The sequence below is a fragment of the Meriones unguiculatus genome, chromosome 6 (assembly GCF_030254825.1).
Source record: "Meriones unguiculatus strain TT.TT164.6M chromosome 6, Bangor_MerUng_6.1, whole genome shotgun sequence".
NCBI lineage: Eukaryota > Metazoa > Chordata > Mammalia > Rodentia > Muridae > Meriones > Meriones unguiculatus.
Window position 1 is genome coordinate 72,239,996 of NC_083354.1, and position 21,424 is coordinate 72,261,419.

The 21,424-nt window shown below is 45.3% G+C and overlaps 1 protein-coding gene across 2 annotated transcripts in view; it reads left to right on the forward strand.

Moving 5' to 3' along the window:
• Positions 1-21,009, forward strand: part of Mrps27 (mitochondrial ribosomal protein S27) — a 69,619-nt gene extending 48,610 nt beyond the window's left edge. For both annotated transcript variants that reach the window (XM_021644120.2, XM_060385619.1), the window contains 7 exons: positions 5,605-5,719; positions 9,043-9,121; positions 11,419-11,534; positions 13,363-13,465; positions 15,614-15,756; positions 17,935-18,105; positions 20,187-21,009. In XM_021644120.2, coding sequence (XP_021499795.1) covers positions 5,605-5,719; positions 9,043-9,121; positions 11,419-11,534; positions 13,363-13,465; positions 15,614-15,756; positions 17,935-18,105; positions 20,187-20,426 — 967 coding nt within the window. In that variant the 3' untranslated portion in view covers positions 20,427-21,009. The remainder of the gene's footprint in view (positions 1-5,604; positions 5,720-9,042; positions 9,122-11,418; positions 11,535-13,362; positions 13,466-15,613; positions 15,757-17,934; positions 18,106-20,186) is intronic.
• Positions 21,010-21,424: the final 415 nt, after the last annotated feature.

The window sequence follows — 21,424 nt, forward strand, 5'->3', positions numbered from 1 at the left end:
AAAGCAGCACATGTTCTGTCTAAAGTTAATTTTTTTTTTCATCAGAAAATAAAGAGGTTTCATTTCCAGACTGGAGTTAGAGGGGTTGCTAGGCTGGCAGGGGTGGAGCGGGTCATCGTACAGGGCCGTGTGTGGTGTCTGTCTCCTGGGTTGAGAAATGTCATTCTGACAAGACAGCAGCTGGTTCCAGCAAAACCGTATAGGATATGGAGGCACATGTCCCCCGTGTCGTCGTTTCTGGTTCATGGCGCTGTCCTCATGCAGTAGTTTGTGGTGTGTCCCCGGTGGAAGGCCAGCGGCCTCATTCTGAAGTTGTGGACCTGATGAGTTCAGACTTTGCTAGCAGAGGAGCCCTTCTGCCGCAGCTCTTCATCTCAGTGGCGTGTTGTTATGCTGCACTAATGTAACACTGCGTGTTGTAAAATTCTATACCTTTGTTATTTCACCAAAAGTCCCTCGCTTACTCTCCTTTCAGGCTGGCCAGCAGAGTGCCAGGAGGGCTAGAGGCTGTAGAGCCTACAGAAAGCTGCTTTCCAGCTGCATTGTAATGTTTCTCAAAGCACTTTTTGGAAATTGGCAGAATACAAATCATAACCAACCAGCAGATACAAATTGTGGTACATGTTTGTTTGTTTGTTTGTTTGAGACAGGGTCTTTCCATGTAGCTCTGGCTGTCATGGAACTCACTATGTAGATCTGGCTGGCCTCGATCTCACAGAGATCCTCCTGCCTCTGTCTCTCCAGTGCTGGGCACAGGCATGCGCCACCACGCTGGGCTTATATAAAACTCCTAGAATAATGAGAAAGTCCTTTGAGGTTGACTGCAGAGGGAGCATGGGGATGTCCAGGGCAATGGGATTCTCCTTGGGTCTTCATTGTAACCATGGTTGTCCAGCTGTCATCTGTAAAGTGTAAAGGTAAAGCTGAAAGACTGGAATTTCAGGATTTGATTATCACAGCTCTGTAACTCAACTGAGAAAACTACCTCAGTATTTAATCAAAGACATCCCATTCATGCCACGGTAGCTAATAAACTGCAGATGTCCAACCTCAGGCTTTGTATTAATTAGCCTTTGGTAACGGACAGGGAAACATCTTTTAAAACATGATATATGTATTTAATAGACGCTTAATATATTTTTCTTGAAAGTTAAAATTAACTGAAACTCCTTTAAACATAAAAATATGGGATCTCAAGTAGCAAAGAAATTTTAATTTGTAATAGTGATATTTCCATTTTGTGTGTGATAACTGAAGGATTGAAGATTGTGAGTCCTGAAATTAACAGTTCTGAAAGCTGAATTTCCTGCAGGATGGAAAAGAAGGTAATTATCTTTCCAATTACCTTTTTAGGATGAGAAAATAGGCAGCAACCATTGAATCAGAGCCTGAATTCGTACCACCATACTCTTGCTTTTCGGTGGGGGAAGCGCTTGACCCTTTGGATAATTGCAAACTTGGCTTCATGGGTTGATTCACACTCCACACTACAGCCCGTGGAACCAGCTGCACTTTCCTCTTGGCAGCCTTCTCTACTGCCCCTCCTCCACGTCTGCCTCCCTCAGTGGCCGAGGTTCCCCTCTGGAAAGCCTGTTGCCGCAGGATACAGAATCGGCTGGGAAAGAGGGGAAGCGGTGTGCATGGCTAAGTTTAGCCGGTGGCTCACACAGTCAGGGAAACCATGTGGAAAGCTTGCTCATTCATGTGCAGAAGCCCGGGTTGTAGCTAAGCGGTAGGGCTGCTGCGGGGCTCTGGGCCCTGAGGCCGTGCCTGAAACCTGCAACATTTGGAGGTGTGATCCGAATACCGCTGAGTGTGGCCGCTGTGTCATCCAAGGACGATGAGACATGCATTTGACTCCCGTGGAAGAACAGCCATAATCCACTTTTATTGTTTTGATTAAATAATTACATTGGTCACAAATAACTATAAAGTCACTCTCTGGTCTTTTCCTTTTTACTCTCAATCTCTTTTAAATGACTTCCCTTACCTTCTAAGAAATCAAAGGTGACCAAGGCTTTTGGATCTGTGTCTGTTTGACTAACTGACTTCCTGCTCCTGCCTCCTGAGCAGTAAAAGCAGGTGAGCTGCCATCCTGAGCAGTCCTGAGCAGTCCCAGGCATGGCCTGGCTAAGGGAGAGAGGATGCTTCTCAGTTCCTGCTACTTACTAGCTTAAGCATAGAAAGCTCTGGAAGCCCCAGTTAGCACTAGGGACAGAGTTTTCTTCGGCCATGGGTAGAACCAGAGTGAAAACTTGACAGCATGCTCCTTCCTCTAAGAATTGCACATCCAAGCTGGGCGTGGTAGGATCTCTGTGAGTTGGAAGCCAGCGTGGTCTACAGAATGAGTTCCAGGAGTCAAGGCTAGACAGAGAAACCCTGAAAAACCATAAATAAATAAGTAAACAGACAAACAAATTAGAAATGCACAGCTATAGAACTGAGCTGTACACTGTCTCCTGCCCTCTTAAGCACAGCATTGTTGGGATTATTTGAGTTGAATTGTTTATCCTGTCTATCCTCACAGTTTGCCAGCCTTGGCAGCCGGCCGCTTCAGCTGTTGTGAAGCTGCTGTTGAGCATCAGGTGTAGAGGGCCATCCTACAGTGGCTGTCTGTGATCTGCCAGTCTGCCGGTCAGAGCAGAGGAGAACAAAAGAGTCTGTTCGCAAGAAATAGTGTATCGGCTTGTGTCCTCTTCACCTTTCCTGAGGTACTGCCCAGCAGACCGTAGGCTCCTGTAGGTGACACCCATTTCAGAGCCTAACCTGCCTGTCACTGGAGTTACCACTGGAGTTATAAAGAGGATCCACACAAACTGCTTGTGAAATTGGTAGAGGAATTCCTCTCATACCATTCAAACTTGGCTCCCTTTTTGGCATACTGTGTTGATACTTTCGTGTTCTAGAAGTTGTGCGTTCATTTTCTTTCTTCTTAGTTTTAACACTCATCGAGTCTAGAGAGGGGTTTACTTGCTGCCTATATGGGAAAGACTGGGATTCCACTTGGGAATCATATGTATATATACATTCCTGAGGTGGTGTGATGGTGGCAGTTAGTGTCCTAGGCGTTTGTGAAACCTTATGCACTGTGAAACCTTACAGACCAGAGACCACTGACCTGACCTCCCAAGGGCTGGGCAGCTGTGGCTAAATGAGATATATGAGAGGTCATTGTGTTAATGCTTCCTTTAGGCTTTCAAAAGTAGAGTGAAAAACAAAGACTTAAGAAGGAAAGACTTCCCTTTTCTTCCAGACATTACCCTTAGACTGTTAGCAAACTGCTTGAAATTCAATTTTAATTTAAGCTCTGAAGGTCTGTATCACAGGTCCTATTGTCAGCCTTCAAAGCTCAGAATTGCTTGCTGATCATGAATAAGAAAAAAAGTGCTTGCATGGATGTGGTCATGAATATAACCACACACAGAGCAGATTAAAGTCTGTCAGCAACAGCAAAAGAGCTGTAGCCTCTGGCCATCCAAGATGTTCTAAGATAGAAGATTAAAATGGAGATTAGGTTTAAAGTGCTCTCGGGTAAAAAGTAGATAGATAGTTGACATGTTTAATCTGTTTTGAAACAAGAGATGGGCTAAACCACCAAAGCCACAAACCTTGCATCCAGCAATCCCCCTGGGTCATGCCCTCCTTACATTGTTATTAAAGATCTGTGTAACAAGGCTGTAAATGCCCCAGCAAAGGAGTTGCCATTCTTCATACATACCATAGGTGTAAACAGTACAGTGGAGCACACCACTGTGTACCATTTAATAAATGTTTGACAGAAGCTCTGCTTTTATTTCCTGAAAACCTACATGGGCCACGAAGTGTCAGGCACCGAGGAATCATGTGGAATAAATGGGTGCCCATGTACCCCATGAGTTTCTACCAAAGAACGTAGTCATCACTGAGATGATTCACCTGCTGGTCTACTTGGTGGTCCTCTTCCGCTTCCTCCTCCTCTTCCTCTAGTTAGACTTGGCTAAGGTACAACTCAGGAGCAGAGCCTTCACCCCGTGTGTATACTATCCTGGGTTCAACCTTCAGTACACCTAAAATTAAATAAAATAAAAGTAACTATTGACCACATTTTAAATCTTAATTTTTGTGTGTGTTTTTTTTTTCCATGCCAAATCTAAGATCCATAGGTAGCCAAATCTAAGATGGATGGATGGATGGATGGATGGATGGATGGATGGATGGAATAAACTGGGTATGTAAATGTGGCTCATGAGGCAGAGGCAGAGGAATATACAGTTTAAGCCAGCCCGTGCTACGTGGCAAGACCCTTCCTCTTTCATAAAAGGGTGATTTTTTTAATATGACTCCAAGTCTATAAAGTATTTTCAGGTTTTATTTTTGGCATATCTCTCCCCAAAGCACAAACAGCCTAAATTAAACGTTATCCTGTCCCCTGTCTTTGAAGCTTTCACTTTGTCACCCAGAGAAAGGGAACAATCCCAGAGGCTCATAACTGGAACTGACTGGTAACATGTTGACGAATCACCTCTAAAACACTATTAGCATGTGCCCAGGGCTCTTAAAATGGCAAAAAGTCTTTACCTCCAAGTTTCTCAAAAAGAGTTTGACCTTTGTGGGACCCAGAGTCTAAGCTGCTTTCTGGGTGGTTAAAGAAAAGGGGAGTGGGTGGAGCTGTAGGATGTATGAAGGTCTGTCCTAATGAAAACAGGTAAGTGTTTAGACATGCCCCTGATAGTTCCCCTCTGCTTCCTGATAGTTCCCCTCTGCTTCCTGGGAAAGAGAGGAGAGAGCAGCCTTCCAGCCCAGGCCATAGCCATGTGTGGGCACTCAGGCCAGAGCAGCATGCCTGGAGCCATTTTTCCAAATGACTACTCACTCATGTCAGGCTGCCTCTGACACAGGACCATGAGGGTTGCTGTGGCAACAAGAGGGAAGGCACTCAGAGCCTACAGTGGAGCTCTGAGGAAGGCAGTGAGTGGGTCATGGTTCCCAAAGATCCTGCAAGTGAGATCTTGCTCAGCTTCTGTTTGCTTATTTTCTTGACTCAGTACTATCCTGGTTGCTCCTGAGTAAACAAGCAATGCTAGTGTAACTTGAAGCTGAATTCAGAATTCTTTGCTGGTCTGGTTTTCTTTTCTTCATCTGCAGCTTCACAGATCCCTTCTGATGAGATCTGTATTTGCATAGTGTCACAATTGATAATAATAATAATGTCATCTTTTCCATATAAATGGAAGCAAGGTATTAAAAGCAAGGTATTGAGGCAAAGGGTATTAATTACATGATAAAGCCAGGTGTGGTGACTCACCTCTAGTCACAGCACTTGGAAGGTAGAGGCAGACAAATCTTTGTGTTCTAAGCCAGCCAGGACTACTTAGAGAAGCCCTTAAAACAAATTAGTAGGTTTAAATTTTTCTTTTTTTATGATTTTTGCCTTCTCCCTTTCCATCTCAGACTTATAGTTAAAAGTTTCAACTTCAAATTTTTATTAGTTGTCGACTCTCCTGACTTTTAATCATATTGACTACACCCAGTAAGTATTTTAAGAGAAGGACCCACTGATGGAAGATGTTGGACTTTAACATTGAGAAGATAACACCAGTATTGTCCTTCTTGTGTTTTATTTAGATTTCGACACAGTCCCAACTGCTGGTACCTGAGAGACTGGACTATCCACACCTGGATTAGACAGTGTCTGAAGTATGGTGCACAAGACAAAGCCTTGCATACCCTTATTCATAAGGTGAGGATTTCCTGCCAGAGCCTTGTATACCCTTGTTCATAAGGTGAGGGTTTCCTGCCAGAGCCTTGCATACCCTTGTTCATAAGGTGAGGGTTTCCTGCCAGAGCCTTGCATACCCTTGTTCATAAGGTGAGGGTTTCCTGGCATACTTCCTGGGTGTATATGTGATCTGCTGTTTGTACTTATGATGGTGCCATAAAGAGGGGTACCAGAAGACACATTAGGTTGTCCCCTCAGATTCCTTCTCATGCTGTAACTGCTTCTTTTGCAAACAGAGTGCTCAGGAAAGGACATGTGGGGGTGGATGCAGTGGACTGCTGCACTGCTGCTCACTTCATTCTCATCCTTCAGCCTCGGAGTCCTTGTCTGCTTCCCTTTGTACGCTTTGGGTGAATAGTGAGCTTTTTCAGTGGAGTGTGAGCTCCAGCTCATTCTGAGCATCTTAACACTTTTTAGAAGACATTATTCCTGGATAATAGTTCGTCCTTTCTCCTAAACTCCATAGCTCTTCCTCCCCACCAAACCTCAGAGCTCCCATGATTAAGGTCTTTCTCACGTTGCACTTCATCCAACACTTCGGTTGTCGTTGACTTCATGGCATAAAAGTATATTCAGAATAAGCACAGGTTGTAGAAGTTACTATTGCCAGAGTCAACTTAAACACCATCATGAGCCATTGAAGAATCTTAACAATGGGGCTGGAGAGATGGCTCAGAGGTTAAGGGCGCTGGCTGTTCTTCCAGAGATCCTGAGTTCAATTCCCAGCAACTACATGGTGGCTCACAACCATCTAGAGTGAGATCTGGTACCCTTTTCTGACGTGTAGGCAGAATGTTGTACACATTTAAAAAAACAATTGTAACAGTATTTTCATAAAAATATATTATGTTCATAGTATCACCAGAACTTGAAGATTAGAGTTCAGGCAGAATACTGATTTTGTCTTTGATTCTTCTCTGTGAAGAATGATTTTTGTTTGTAACTTAGTCCCAAATCAAATCAACATTATCTTCTACCCATTATTTGTGTGGGATGATAGATTGACTATGGACATGAAGATAGAAATGAACAGTATCTCATTCCTACCTAGTGGACATAAAGCAGATACTGCTCTCACTGGTAAACCTCACATTAGAGAATTCTAAGTGCCATACAAGAGGAATTAAAATGACAGAAGGAAAGGAAGCTGGAAGGAAAGAAGTAGAGGACATGAGTGCATTTAAACCATCTCCAAATGATGCTCATGGAGTGGAATGTGTGGCCCTTTTGCCCACAGACATGGTTATATTCCGAGGGGACCGAGTCAGAGAAGGACAGTCAAGGTTTTAAGGTTTCAGTCTCAAGAAAGAAAGGAAGGCCCCAGGGGAAGAAAGAGATAAAATCTCATTCTCCTCATTCCAGAAATTACACTCAGAGATGAAGATCCCTGTGGACACAGATCCAGAAGGATCTAGAAAAGTAGAGCAAAGATCTCTTCTCTGTTGCTTCCAGGCCTTTAAAAAGAGAAGTCACCAGATGAGGGATCAGAAAACCTAGCCTGTAACCCCTTAGGCTCTGTCAGGTGCCCGCAATGTCAGGCAAATGGTTTTCTCCTTTGTGTCCTGTTTTTCTCAGCTCCAACTTGAGTGAATTGTATCAGTGATTTACAGTCTGAACTTGCCTACTGGAGTCCCCCACGGGTTTTTAAATTTACAGCTGCTTGAGGCTGGGGAGATAGCTGAGTCAGTATGCTTACAACAAGCAGGTTTTGGGTGGGGATCCCCAGCACCCATATCAAAGTTGAGCAGGACAGCCCGTCCTTGTATGTACACACATACACATACACACACAAACTATTAAGCATTACAAATATTTGTCTTTACCCCTACTATTCTGATTTAACCACTCTTTCTGGGTCTAGGCATTTGGAGTTCAAAGCATCACTTAGTGGAAGAGTAGAGATTTTCAAACACTCCTGTCCCAGCACACACACAGCCTTCCCTGACCAGCGTCCTGCTCCTAGAATGGAACATCTGTGGTGGACGCACATTAGCGCTCAGAACCCACAGTTTACATCAAAGTTCATTCTTGATGTTGTGCATCCTGTGGATGAAATGCTTAATGACATGAATCTAGCAGAAATATTCATCTGCCTTCTCATCCTTCCCAGGGACTTTTACATCAGGCTTCACTTGATCCATGGCCAAGGTTGAGAGTCCTGTACTGGCTTATTTCTTTTTGTTTGTTTTGCAAACCTTACCCTGAATCCCGGATTAGATCTTGCTGTGTAGCGCCAATTGCCCTACAACCCACCTTAGTCCTGCCTCATCCTTCTGAGGAATTATGGGCACCATGCCCAGCTTGGACCACTTAATTTCAAAGGTCTTTCTTAGCTCTAATGAATTATTGTTCTGAAATATTTTGACTTTAGCCTTCCTTGGATTGGAGCTGATGTGGGTGAGTTCTCTGAAACCCACAGGCTCAGCCTCTGACACTGGAATACTTCGGCCCACCCGAGGTACCCTGTGCTACTGTCCTGAGTCCGTTCAGTGATGCACACCTCCCAGGGTGTAGCGAGGCAGGGAAGGTTCCCCAGGGGTTTCTGGTAGTTGGTGATGCCATGGAACAGAGAGGTTAACTGTTGAAGTAAGAATTGGGGATAATATTATAACTGTGGTCTAGGTAGTAGGTAATCAGGCTCAAGTGTATATGAAAATCACAGAAGCCCACAAAACTTCAGGGTTCCAACCTAGTTCTGATGCTGTGGGGCTGAGACTTTGAGGTATGAATTGTTAAAATGCCCCTACCAAGCCCCTAAAGCAGGTGCTAAAGCATCCTTATTTATTCCTAAAGGATTGCTTTTAAATTCTGACTTCTTAAATGTGCAAGTAAACAGAATCCTAGGAGTTTGATTTATAGCAAAGCGTTGGAATATTTCTTGGGTATTTAGAAGCTCAAGCCCAGACCATATTCTGTATAATTCATGCTTTTTTTTTTCTTTCTTTCTTTCTTTCTTATGGTCTGTTTTCTCATTTTCATTCATACCTGTGGGAAGAATCATTGGACCAGCTATGTGTGGAGGAGGGGATTGGTCTTTGTCTTTCTGTTGTGGTTTTTAGCTATGATGAGCTGTTACAGTTGAGCCCTATTTCCACGTATCAGTTGTCAGACACCCACTGACAACATTCTCCCCTGACCTCATGAGTCACAGCTTCCGTCTCACTGTCACAGGTGCTGCAGAATGACAGTTAGGTCCCTTAACTCCATGGCACAGAGGTTTGTCCTGAGTAATTTAAAGGTGTATATTACAGACTGAATTAGAGAGGATTTCTTTCTCTCTACAGATTCAGTATGGAATTTTCCCAGATAACTTTACATTCAATTTACTGATGGATTGTTTCATAAAGAAAGAAAATTACAAAGGTAAGAAAAAAGATCACAATTCAGTTAATACAGGCCTTTCAGCCCCAAATGGAAGTGTACAAATGCAGACAGCTTCCTCCTCCTTCGTTTCTTAATTACATCTCTTTATGTTACTCTTTTAGTCAGAAAAGTTTACATGAAGATCATTATCATTTGTGCCAAAAATTTTAAGTATCACCCTTGCTATTCCTGGGATAGAAAATGTCAACAAATGTAAGTGACTATAGAGGAAAAGTAAATTATACGGGCCAATCTGACTCTACTTCTCAAGCTGATTGAAATGCAGCGTATAAAGAATAAAGTAGAAATTGATTTAGTTTTCATGTGTAACCTTAGAATCTATAGTGAACAGTTGACATTAAATTTACAAACAAACAAAAAAGGTCAGTTAGGTAGCTCAGTGGGTACAGGTGCCTGCTTCCAAGCCTAAGGACCTGAGTTTGATTTCTGGCGTCCACATGGAGGAGAGAAGGGACACCCACAAGTTGTTTTCCTCAGACCTCTACACTTGCCCCATGGCATGAGTGCACACACATGCACATGAAGTAAATAAAAATAAAGTAATAATGCAATAAAATTAATTAATTAAAGTATGGCTTCAGGAGAATAAGAAAAAAGTAGAGACTTAGAGCTGGAGAGAGGGCATGGTAACTGAGAGCACTTGTTGCTCTTATGCAGGACAAGGCTCAGTTCCTGCACCCAATGGCAGCCAGCAACCCTCTGTAACTCTGCTTCTAGGGGATCTGGTGCCCCCTTATGGCCTCCTCAGGCACTACACATGTGTTGACAGATACATATAGCCAAAACACCCATACCTATAAAGTTAAATTTTTTTAATCTTAACAAGAGGGCTGGAGAGGTGGCTCAGAGGTTAAGAGCACTGACTGCTCTTCCAGAGATCCTGAGTTCAATTCCCAATACCCACATGGTGGCTCACAACCATGTATAATGAGATCTGGTGCCCTCTTCTGATGTGCAGGCCTACCTGCAGGCAGAACACTATACATAATAAATAAATAATCTTAAAACAAAACTTAACAAGAAAATAGGCTTTAGTCCTTGTGCTCTCTGAAAATATTAGCATAGTTATTTAAAGAAAACCTCAGCCGGCATGGTTGTGCACACGTTTAAACCCAGTGCTTGGGAAGCAGAAGCAGGGTTCAAGTCCAGCCTTTCTACACAGTGAGTCTCAGACTAACCAATGCTACAGAACAAAAACATGTCTCAAAAACAGGAAAGAAAATCTCTTCCGGGTCCTTACTTTGCTAGATTTGCTAGGTGCTTTACTGGTCTCTCTGTCTCAGTTTCCCCATTTGCAAAGAGAGTAAGAGCTGATGCCTTTCAGCCTCCCGTTGCAGTGTGTGCAGAGCTGGCTAGGAGCAGCTGCTTGGGGGTAATGCTTCTGTAGCTGTGAGTGCATGCAGAGTGAGCAGAGCAGCACACGCGGACAGCGGAGGACCTTCGCTATACTTGTGGCACGCACAGGCATTCTGTTCCAGTGTTAGCACTAACATTCTCTACCTTGACCACGCATTATTGAGGGAAAGGAATTGTTTGAACTTGCTTTTTTTTTTTTTTTTTTTTAAGCTTTTGTCTGTGTTGTAGAATATCAAGGGAAAATAGGAATCATCAGGGTCCATTCTTCTACAGCCAGCATTCATGTAGACATAAATAACATATGCTGTATATTATGCTCAGGGGCTTATAAGTTATGAAGGAACATTTTCCTTTCCCTTCTTCAGTTCTCTTAAACTGTTCTTTGAAATAATACCCAGAGTTTGGGAGTTCCTCTAGCCTTTGTCTTGTTTTGCCTCAGCAGTGAGAGAGCATCATAATGGAGAGAGAGGCAGGCAACCTGCTCCTGCTTGCTTGTCAGGGTGGCCTTGACAGTGGTGTGCCTCTTTTCCCTGTGCCTTAGCTCTTCTGGCTGATGGACATTGTGTGAGGCATTTTCATATGCATTATCTTGTTGAAGTAAATAGAGCAGGCAGTATTTGATCTTCATGAAGATGCTGCTTACTGAGGGCCACAAGATATTCAGGGCTTTGCTCCATGTGTGCATCACTGATGCCCAGGCTCCTAACTCATTTGCGCGCACAGTGTGCCCAGTAGGCATGAATGGCTTGAAAAGGACCTGCTTCATGGAAAACCTAGGACGAGACCCATGTTTCCTACTTCTCAGTTCTGCTTATTTTCCACTGTGCTAGCTGCACTTGGAAGGAGTGTTTATATTTGGAAATGTGGTGATGCTACCTACAGTTAATTTCCTCTCGTGTTCACCTTCACCTTCTTGCCAGATGCTTTAGCTGTGGTTTTTGAGATCATGTTGCAAGAAGCCTTTGAAATGCCGTCCACCCAGTTCCTCTCCCTCCATGTTTTATACCATTGCCTCGCAGGGAAGACAGACCTCACGGTAAGTGATTGCCCTAACACAGGACTGCGAGCCTGAGGAAAACCACGCAGTGATTACCTGCCTAGGCAGAAGAGGGCCAAGGAAGCCTTGCGCTCAGAACCTGGAGAAAAATAAAAATATCCATGTGCAATTCTGGCCATGTACAGCAAGAAATGAACATTCATTCAATGTGTTTTTGTTTTGTTTTGTTTTGTTTTTCCTCGTTTCTAACAGTGGTACTGGATACTTCCCATGTAAAAGCCCTTATGCATGTTTATGGGGTTGGAAGAAGTCATTTTTGCTTTGATATTGGGGGTTTAACCCGGGGCCTCTTGCATGCATCTTACTATCGAGCTACAGCCCTAGATACAGTTTGAAACTTGAGCCAGTCCAGTGACCTCAGACATTCCAGAAATGAGTCATTGATAACTACTGAGAGCCAGGCATGGTGTGTTAAAGAAGCAGGTGGGTGGTCAATTTTGAGCTAGTGTATTTAATGCTGACCATTTTGCTTGCTTCTGAAGAGAAGTGGAAGGGGGAGAGGCAGGAGAGGCAGGCTTGCTCTGTGTTGATTGGCAAGGAAGAATATAAAATGGGCAAACCTTGGTGAAGTGGGATCTGACCTACTCCACACTGCCAGCACAGTGTCCTAAGGACCTAAAGGGTTTTGGAGTTGAGACTTCTTTTTAAATTGGAGAATATTTGCACAGTAAGATAAAAGAGATGGAGCCAAATATCAACACAATATCCATATACATTGTCATCTGCCACCCACCTACCCACACATTGCATTGGAAAAGTGACCAGGTCCTTAATTAGCAACTCTTTCTTATCTACGCCATGGAAGCCTTTATGGAGTTTCTCTCCAGGGGTCCACTGGTTTCCAGGGTGTAGGGAAATCGCAAGAACTGGTGCTTGTGCTGCATGGAGCTTGGTCAGATCTGTGCCTTTAATACCGCAGAGCCTCCCTCCATGGACAGAGCCCCCTCCATGGGTAGAGCCCGGCTGGTGGCAGCAATTGCAGTTGGTAGGCATGCCTTCTCTGCCTCTTCCCTAGCTTCTGGGGCAGAGACAGACCATGCAGCCTGGCACATGGCTGTGGGAAAGGGCTGCAGCTCTGTCCTTGTGGAGGGCATTAGAGAAATACAGCTCTGATTGTCGTTGTTGCCAGACCTTCTCTGAGATCTGTGTTCTGAGTGCCCTAGGCACAGTTGTTACTGATGTGTGGCAGCCCCGGTGAGGCTTGTAGCTTTGCCCTTTTTTTTTCCTTGTCTCAAAAGGCTTCAATTTTATTGAAGTACAATTTTACACCCTGGGTTGAAAGACATAGTAAGTGTTTCTGATTGCCTAGTGTGTTTTTAAGAGGCACAAATCTATCTAAAAGCAACTTAATGGTGGTACTTATTTTAACCATGAAGAAGTCTTATCGCTGCTTGGTGAGTGCGCTCCCCCTCTCTGCAGCAGTGCAGCTATGAAGCTGACAGCCTGTGCGGCCTCTTCGACCCTCTCAAGTCAGCGTGGGGCCAAGCTCTATTCTATTTTCTTGGCTTTTTTTCTTACTGTAAAAAGCACTGGTTCATTACCAAAGGTATGGAAAATGAAAAGCACAAAGAAGAAAACCAAAGTGACTTCATGATTTCACCACCCAGGAATCGTCTTAGTTGTATATAGGGCATTTCTGTTCTGATTTTTTTAAATATAAATACCTTTTATTTATAGTATTGGGATAACTTTTACACACTTCTGTTATTTTCATAAGCTTAATACAGGCATTCAGTGTCATTAAAAAATATTTTGCATGAAGTATCTGTGGCTTTCCTAGACAGTGAGCGGCTGTATTCTGTTGCAGGAGGAAGAAGAAAGGAACTTTGGTGCGTCCCTGTTGCTTCTGGGCCTGAAACAAAGGAACCTAGTAGGCTTGAGCTCCCAGCTGTACGGCTACGCACTTCTCGGTAAGCTGAGTGAGCCTTGCTAACGTTCTTTGTGGAAAGACAGGGCACAGCTTTTTGTCTCTCTACTAACAGTAAAACTTCATTTCAATTTGCTAGTAAAGTTCCAGTTATAACCTACATGTATACATAACAAAATAACCCTCCGTGCCCGTGCAGTAATGGACAGCTAAGGCCTGTCAGCACACCTGTCACCACTGACAAGGTCAGAACTGGTTTTGTTACCTATAGGTAAAACTCACCTTTGGTCACTGTGAAGAAGGGACAGCATAAGGAAAGTTCTGGTGATCTATCAGGAGAACTAGCCAATACTCTTTCACAGTATTAACCAACTACAGTTCAGGAGCTAAGAAAGAGATAAGGGCAGATTGCTTCTTTAACTTTGTTTCCAGGTGAGGGAGGACACTCTTGGGAGAGTCACGTGTTGGTCCCGTGAGCTTACACAGTCCTGGTGCCCACTGTGATGGGGAGTGGGGTGGTGCAGAGGAACAGCCTCAGCACCTGGGTTGTGTGGATCTGCAGACCCTGCAGCCTGGCTGCCATAACCTTGTCCCCGTTTACAGTGACCATTACATGTATACCTCATTGCTCCCCCATTCTCTCAGAAGCCAGGCTTCCCTGAAAATGCCTTTTCTTTGTTCCCTGCTCCTGCCTGTCTTTCCAAGTTATAACTCTTTGTTACTGAAGCTGATCTTTGCCAACAAAATAGTTTGGATTTCCTGGGTGTTGATTCTGGTATAAATTACTGGGAGACCTTAGTTTGTCTCAGTTTATCTCTGTCAGACTGGCTAGCAAACTAACACAAGAGTGTTCACTCTTTGTTGTTCAGTTTTTAGGGTCTTGTTTTGTTTTATTTTGGGAGTTTGGGGTTTGGGGTTGGTTGGTTGGAACAAAGTTTCATGCCCACGGCCTTGAGTTCACTGTGTAGCCATGGAGAAATACTTTGAACTGCTGATCCTCCAGCCTCTACCTCTAAGTGCTAGAATTACAGGCATGCCTGGTTTATGTGCTGCTCTGAATTGAGCCCAAGATCCTAGGCAAGCCCTTTACCAACTGTGCTATATCTTCAGTTTTTGGCCTTTCTTGCTACAGCCCAAGCTAGCCTCACACTTGAGTCTTCCCATCTCCATTCCCTAGGTGCTGTGATTGCAGGAGTCTGACACTATTTTTTTTTTCCTTTTGTGTTCAGATTAATGTTCAGGACTGCTGTATTGCATGGATCATTTAGAAAGTTGGCGAGGCTAAGAAAATGTACTTGACTGTTTTTTGTGTATAGAGGCCCTGTGATGGGCAGCCATGCGATCAGATACATCCCATCCCCCTACTCCCCACCCCCACCCCTGCTCTCATTGTAGCCTGCTCTGCAGCCTCACTCATCTCTGGCCAGCAGCCCAGAATGATCCCTGTACAGCCCAAGCACCTTAAAAATCTAAAATTAGCCATCTCCTGATAAGCTTTGTCTGTTGGTATCCTCCTACAGCTTCCCAAATCCTCCTTTCCAGGAAAGATGAATAGAGGCAAACTTAAGACCCAGCTGCCCAAGGTGACTTTGCTCAGTGATGCTGAGAGGGTTCTTCCCCCTGGTGCAGGCAACCCCTGAACATCCCAGGACCCTCCGCCCCACCACCGCTTGCATGATAATTAGAGGAACCCAGGAGAAATTCAGGCCCTGTGAGCCAGGAGGTTGCTGGGACTCTGACTTAAGAACTGATAATTCTCGAGAGAGTGGGTTGTTTCCTTTTTCATAAAGACAATAGATTGGATATTTAACACTTTTCAAAACATGTCAGACATTTCCTGGCAGGGGAAGGTCATCAGATATTCACAGGCTTTTCACAGTAGCAAAGTGAGATTTCTTTTTCTGGGCTAAGGTTTTGGCCTTGAAACAAAAATTAGTATTATCGGTTTCTTGTGTCTTTAAGGGTGGCCTTCTGTAGAATCAACTCTGTCAGTCTCTCAGAATTACTCAGCCCAGAAATTCATGGGCCCAGGTGAATCTCCAGCCAGATGAAGCACATAAAACAAGTTCTCAAAGCTTGCATTTAAAACGTGCAGGGTGAGGCTCCTTGTCAGGCTCCCGTTTGCTGGTACCTTCCAAGCCTTTCGGAATGGGGAACCATGCTGAGGAGTGTTTGTTGCTCTTGGCCACAGGGAAGGTGGAACTGCAGCGAGGGCTGCGGGCTGTGTACCACAACATGCCTCTGCTGTGGACCCCAGGCTACCTCGACAGAGCCCTTCAAGTGATGGAGAGGGTGGCTTCCTCCTCTGAAGACCTCAAGCTGTGTAGAGAAGCGGTATGCCCCTTCCACCCTGCTCAGGCAGATGGAGCCGTCGCTGTCTGGCTGAGTGGTTTGAATTTGTTTCCATTCTCTCCTCCCCTCCCCCCGCTTTCTAAATTTGTATAGAATTGGCATTTATTCAATTGAAAAGGATGAAAAGAAACCACAAACATTTTCAATGTTGCTGACAAAAAGGCAATGGAAAATAAGGTTATTGTTGATTTATACCTCATTATGTAAGAGGAATACTGTCCCCTCCCTTGATAGTCAAGCTCAGATCAATAAATACCATCCTCTCTACCACCACTCCCATCCAGAAGGAATTAATGAGGGTATAAGAGAAAGAGTAAATAATTTTGGTGGATTTATCCCTGTGTAGTCTGGAGAGACTAGATAGCAATTTTCTTTATTATCCTTGGCTATCAGTAAAGCATTTGGCTCACCAGGTTAAGTATCTGAGTTCAGATCCCGGAACCACTTAAAAAGCCAGGCACAGGAGTGCAGCTACAGGCCAGGTAACGGCAGGATGGGAAGCAGAGAGATGTGGAACCCTAGAAGCTCGCTGACCAGTCAGCCTAGACTGCTAGGTGAAGTTGCAAGCCAACAGCTCCTGTGTCAAACAAAAAAAGCAGAAAAGGCCTGAGAGTGACGCCTGAGATTGTCTCTGAAGTCCATATGCAGGCACACACGAACACCGGCTCAGTCTTCATCCTGCCACACAGAATCTGGGTACTGGAGAAGACTCCATCTTACTTTGTTCCCATTGGACTGTCCTGTAGTGCATGTGATGGTATCTGTGTCACGTGGTCCTGCAACATTCTGAGGTGTTTGTTTCAAACATTGTCCTTCCACTTGTACCAAAGTTCATTTCTTAGTCACCTCAACCCCTTGACACTGTGAGTTCAAAGGGCTTAGTCAGACTAAGAGACATAGGAGGCCTTCCACCTGACTTGGAATCACAGTGCTTCCTCCCATCCCTGCTGTTCTCCTAGAGCTACCCAGACACTTGTCACATCAAAATGAAAGGTTGCCTTGGAGATGCTCTTTGTGTGGCCTTGACCCTGAACACTGAGGCCCATCCCTTGGCTTTCATTTCAGTCATGAGGTACTCGGTCCAGTGCCTACCATGGCACTTTATGCTGACTCCTACTGACACCATAAACATTCTTTCCCGGTCATTATAACCAAGGAATACACACAGTGTGTGTGTGTGTGTGTGTTTGAAGCTGGCTGTATTCAGTACTGGTAGTTGAAAATACAAACTTATACAGAATTCTTTGCAGGGATACATTCCTTCTAATTTCAGCCAACTTTACATGCTCTGTATTCTAATTTATGGGGATGTGATTTGAAGGTCAGCAAGAATGTGCTGTCTGTCTAGTCTCTGTGTAAAGGTTAGAAGCAGGCATCTTGCTCTGCTGTGATGCTGGTGGGGTGATCATGTCCAAGCAGGTGCTAGTGCAAGCCCATCTCTCGTGAGCTCTGTCTGGGTTAGGGTATGGGAAGGAGCAGCACACACTGGAGGTAGACAAGTAAATGCCAAACAAGAAGAACCCCCATGTTTTCAGTTGCTTACTATTTGAGTCATAGAAATCGCCACCTCATTAAAATGAATTTCCTGTGTGCATCTCTGCCTTGGCCAGATTAGCCGACCCTGATTTATACCCACTCTGTGCTGGAGCCACTCTCTGCAGGAGGCCGTTGCCTGTCTCCAGTAGCTTTAATGTGCATTCAGAGAAGCCTTTTGTTGTTTGTGGTCTGTGGAGGGCTTTCTTCCCCTTTGTCCCAAGTCCAGACTGGCTCCAAACAAAGACATGAACGTAGGGAGGTCCTTAATGCCCATCAAACTTCATTCCTGAGTTCCTACCTGGTTAATTAAAAATAAAGTTCACTTACCACTGTGCTGTTCACTCACACAGGTGTTCCTTAGCTCAGGTTTGTAGCTTTTGTTATACCAAGTTCCTTGAGCTGTCTGAGAGGGTGTTGCTAATGTATAAAAATAAAATTATGTTTCCTTCTTTTTCTTTATTGAACCCAGCACCTCATACATACATGGACCACCATTCCAGGAACCCCTCGATGTTACCCTCACTGTCATCCTCAGGCTTGTGGGGGAGGCTGTTTTCTTCTTTGTCTTTGGACTTGTCAAGTCCATAACAAATGATGTCATTCTGGCCCTCTTGTGCCCCACAGCTCAATGTGCTGGATGGAGTCCTGAAGGTGGTGACGTCTCCAGCTGGCCAGGCTTCAGAGACACAGCCCCAGGAAGAGGAAGGCGGCTTGGGCTCAGCAAACCTGGTGGAGCAGCTAGACATTGAGGAACCAGAGCAGTCCAAGCTTCCCCAATACCTGGAGCGCTTTAAGGTGATTCATAGCAGAACTGAGCCTTTTCCTGCATCCGTCACACACAAAGGCATTAAAAACTCACATCAAGAATTGCTTTTTGTATTGCTTCCCGCAGGCCCTGGCCTTCCGAGAAACCAGTGTAATTTTTATGATTTTGTGCTTGAAGCTAATCAGTCACGGTTCTGTTCACTATGGCAGCATGGCATCCTCAGTGGTCCCTCCTCTGTGCCTGATGGGTAGATAGTCCTTCCCTCCTCCTAACAATAGCCTGACTCCACTCAGTGTGGAAAGTCACTGCTCGTTTCTCTACACGACGCCAAATGTGCTCGAATGGAAACCCAGGGAGACACTAGTCACACTTTCAGAAGAAATAAGATTCAGGCATCCTCTGTGGCTCGTGCCAGGCAGCTTTGTGCTAGCAGGACCATTAGAGACAGTACCTGATGACTGTGTGGCATATGGAAACAGGTCTCCCGAACAGCGCTGAGCACTCAGGCTGGCTTTGAACTCTGTGTCCCAAATGCTGTGCTCTTCAGGGAAGAAAATCCATGGTCCTCCTTTCTGCTTTGTTTCATGTCTATTTAATACAAAAGAAAAGAATCCTTTCCACTTACTAAGTCATTATAGAAGCAGAAAATTTTCCCATTCTCATCAGCTGGCCGCCTGTGCCTTTTCACAACAGGTAGGGAGGAATGTTGCTGGTTTTTACCCTTAAGTGTGGGGCTTCTCAACCTTTCCCTGGACTCTAGTGAGGATGCCATTGCATTCTAGGCACTTGTTTCTCCCCACTGTAAGCGAAGCCATTGCTCAGCTTCTCTTCTGTAATTTGAAACTAAGAATAAAATAATAATAATAATGTTCCTGTCATTCCCCCAAAACAAATCTGAGTGAATAATTTATGCAGAGTTCTTCCCTGCGCCCCACAGACTCTGACTCATCGTGCTCATGCTGGTTAAGGTTGCTGGGTCTCTTTTGGTTCATTTTTCCATCCTCATTTCAAGATGAAAACCGCGCTTTCACTGACTTCTCAGCCCTTCCACAATACACTTCATGAGCATTCAAGAAAGAACAGAAACAAGTGTTTTCAGGCTAAGAGCAGTGACCTTAGCTATGTTAGGCCCTGCTGCACTTCCTTTATCCTCACAGGAGGCCTGAGTCTGTCTGTAATTGAAGTTTGGATTTGGACAAAAGTCTGCTGCCTCACAGTTGAGATTTTATTCTCGTGTCCCTGGCTATCTCTTTAGCCTCAGACTACCTGGAAAATTACATCAAAAATAAATCATTTTCAGTTTACATTTTCTTTTCTTCCTGTTGCCTGATTTTCATTAGTCTGAGGTAATCTGTTTGGGGCTGTTTTCTATAATTTGACCTCTGTCTGCTCCTTGGAGCTCATGGCCTTGCCTCCTCCCACTGTCTTCCTGGCCAGGTCTTGCCCTGTTGCACTGTGTCATCTGAGAACACGGCCCTGTGTGGCTGTGCCGCAGCTGCTCTAAAGGATGCTCCCTGGCGATGTGCATCTTGAAGCACTTAGGTAGATTAGTGCTTTGGTACTTCTCAGGGCATACTGCACTGACCAACCAGGCTGCCAGCTCAAATGGAGCTGCAGGCAGGCAGGAGGTAAGGGCTGCCCTGCAGGGGGCACAGCAGGTGGAGGTCTGCAGTGCACCAGCACTCCAGAAAGCTGTTTGACATTGATGAGAAAGCCTTAGCCATTGCCACCTGTTGAAAGGAACCCAGGGAAGTGACACTGAAGTCACTTGAATGAAAAGAAAGGGAAGGCTCTGCCTTCAGACATCCCTGCCATCTTGTTTGCATCCTAGAATCTGGGTACTTGGAGCTCACTGCTTAGTTTGGAGCAGGCAGGAATGGAAATATGTGTTACAATTCTGCTGTCCTGTGGCTTAAATAAGAACTGACTCGGGGAACGGGGCTGTGGAGCTGCCCTCTGTGTGTCAAGCTGGGCTGATCCCTGTGCTGCGCTGCCCTGTAAAACCTGCAAGCAGACAATGCAGGCTTTCAGCTGGGGACTTGGTGGTGTCTCGTGCCCTCTCTTTCTCCCACCTGCTCCCTTACCTTTATTTGCCCTTTGTTTCCAACAGGCCTCTCAGTCTAAGCTGCAGGAGCTAGGCAGAGTGGAGCCCGAAAGTCTTCTGGCCCTGACCAACCACCTTGTAAAAGAAGAGCTTCCCGCCTGCGAGGCCAAGGACCTGGCTGCCTATGAGCAGAAGCTGCGTGAGTGGCACCTGGAGCGGGTGCAGCTGATCCAGAGGGAAGAGGCACAGCGGGAAAAAGCGAAGCAAGAATACCAGGCGCTGCAGGCAGCAAAGACTGCTGCCTGAAGGGCCTCGGGCCACCCCGACATTCGTCACAGGCAGGGTGGGACTCAGCCCCTGCTGTCCAGCTTCTTTTCTTACAGGAAGCTGTGTATATCCTGAAAGCTAGAAATGCTGCATGTCAAGTGTGCACACCCAGATGTCAAGAGCCAAGGAACTAAGAGAGTGGCAAATGGTTGGGCTGAAGCCACCAGCCAAATCTCGTATACGGGGCTTTCAAGGCCCACAGTGGAGTCCTGAGCAGAGTGTGAAAAGCTCCAGTATCTGGTGAGGGTGAGGAGAGAGGCTGCAGCTGAAGAGTGAGCACAGTGTTTGAGTGATTTCCTGCCCCTGCGCAGGCACATGGGGCAATGATGCTGGTGAACCAGGTGCTCCTCCAGCCTACCTTCAGTGGACTCAGCACCAGTGGCCACAGCAGCAGCTGCTGTCAGATGTGACACCTTTCCACTGTCTTCACGGGCCACATATTCTCCCTGTGTGTGTGCGCCATAACCTTTCTAAAGCCCTCGCTTTCCCAGCCTGCACCCTTTCCATCCCCACTCTTGGACAGCCATTTGTATACCCCCTCCCCAATAAATCCTTCCTGTGACGTCTGTTGCATGGTAGCATTCCTTGACACTCCAGTAGCCACAAAACAGTTATATCTGAGACCTTATGCCCCATAGTCCCTTCACTAATGCAAATAAATATCCTGGTGATCTGGCCCTTGGTGCTCATGTGTTCCTATTGCCTCTTCCCCACCACAGCCTTCCCTCCTCATTCCCCTTTGGGAGAAGTCCAGCACAGAAGGTCTCCAGGTGGGTGACTTATTGCAGGTACACACAGAGACACTTACAGGATGCAAGTGCTTTTGAGGAGAAACTTTGACCTGGGGGTGAAGCCCTTACGGCCTGGCCTTCAGCATATTGAGATAAGTTCCCACACATTGTCAAATAGGGTAAATGAGCCCTTGGTGTGCACGAGAGCACCCCTACACACACACATAGACAACTTTAGAGCAAACA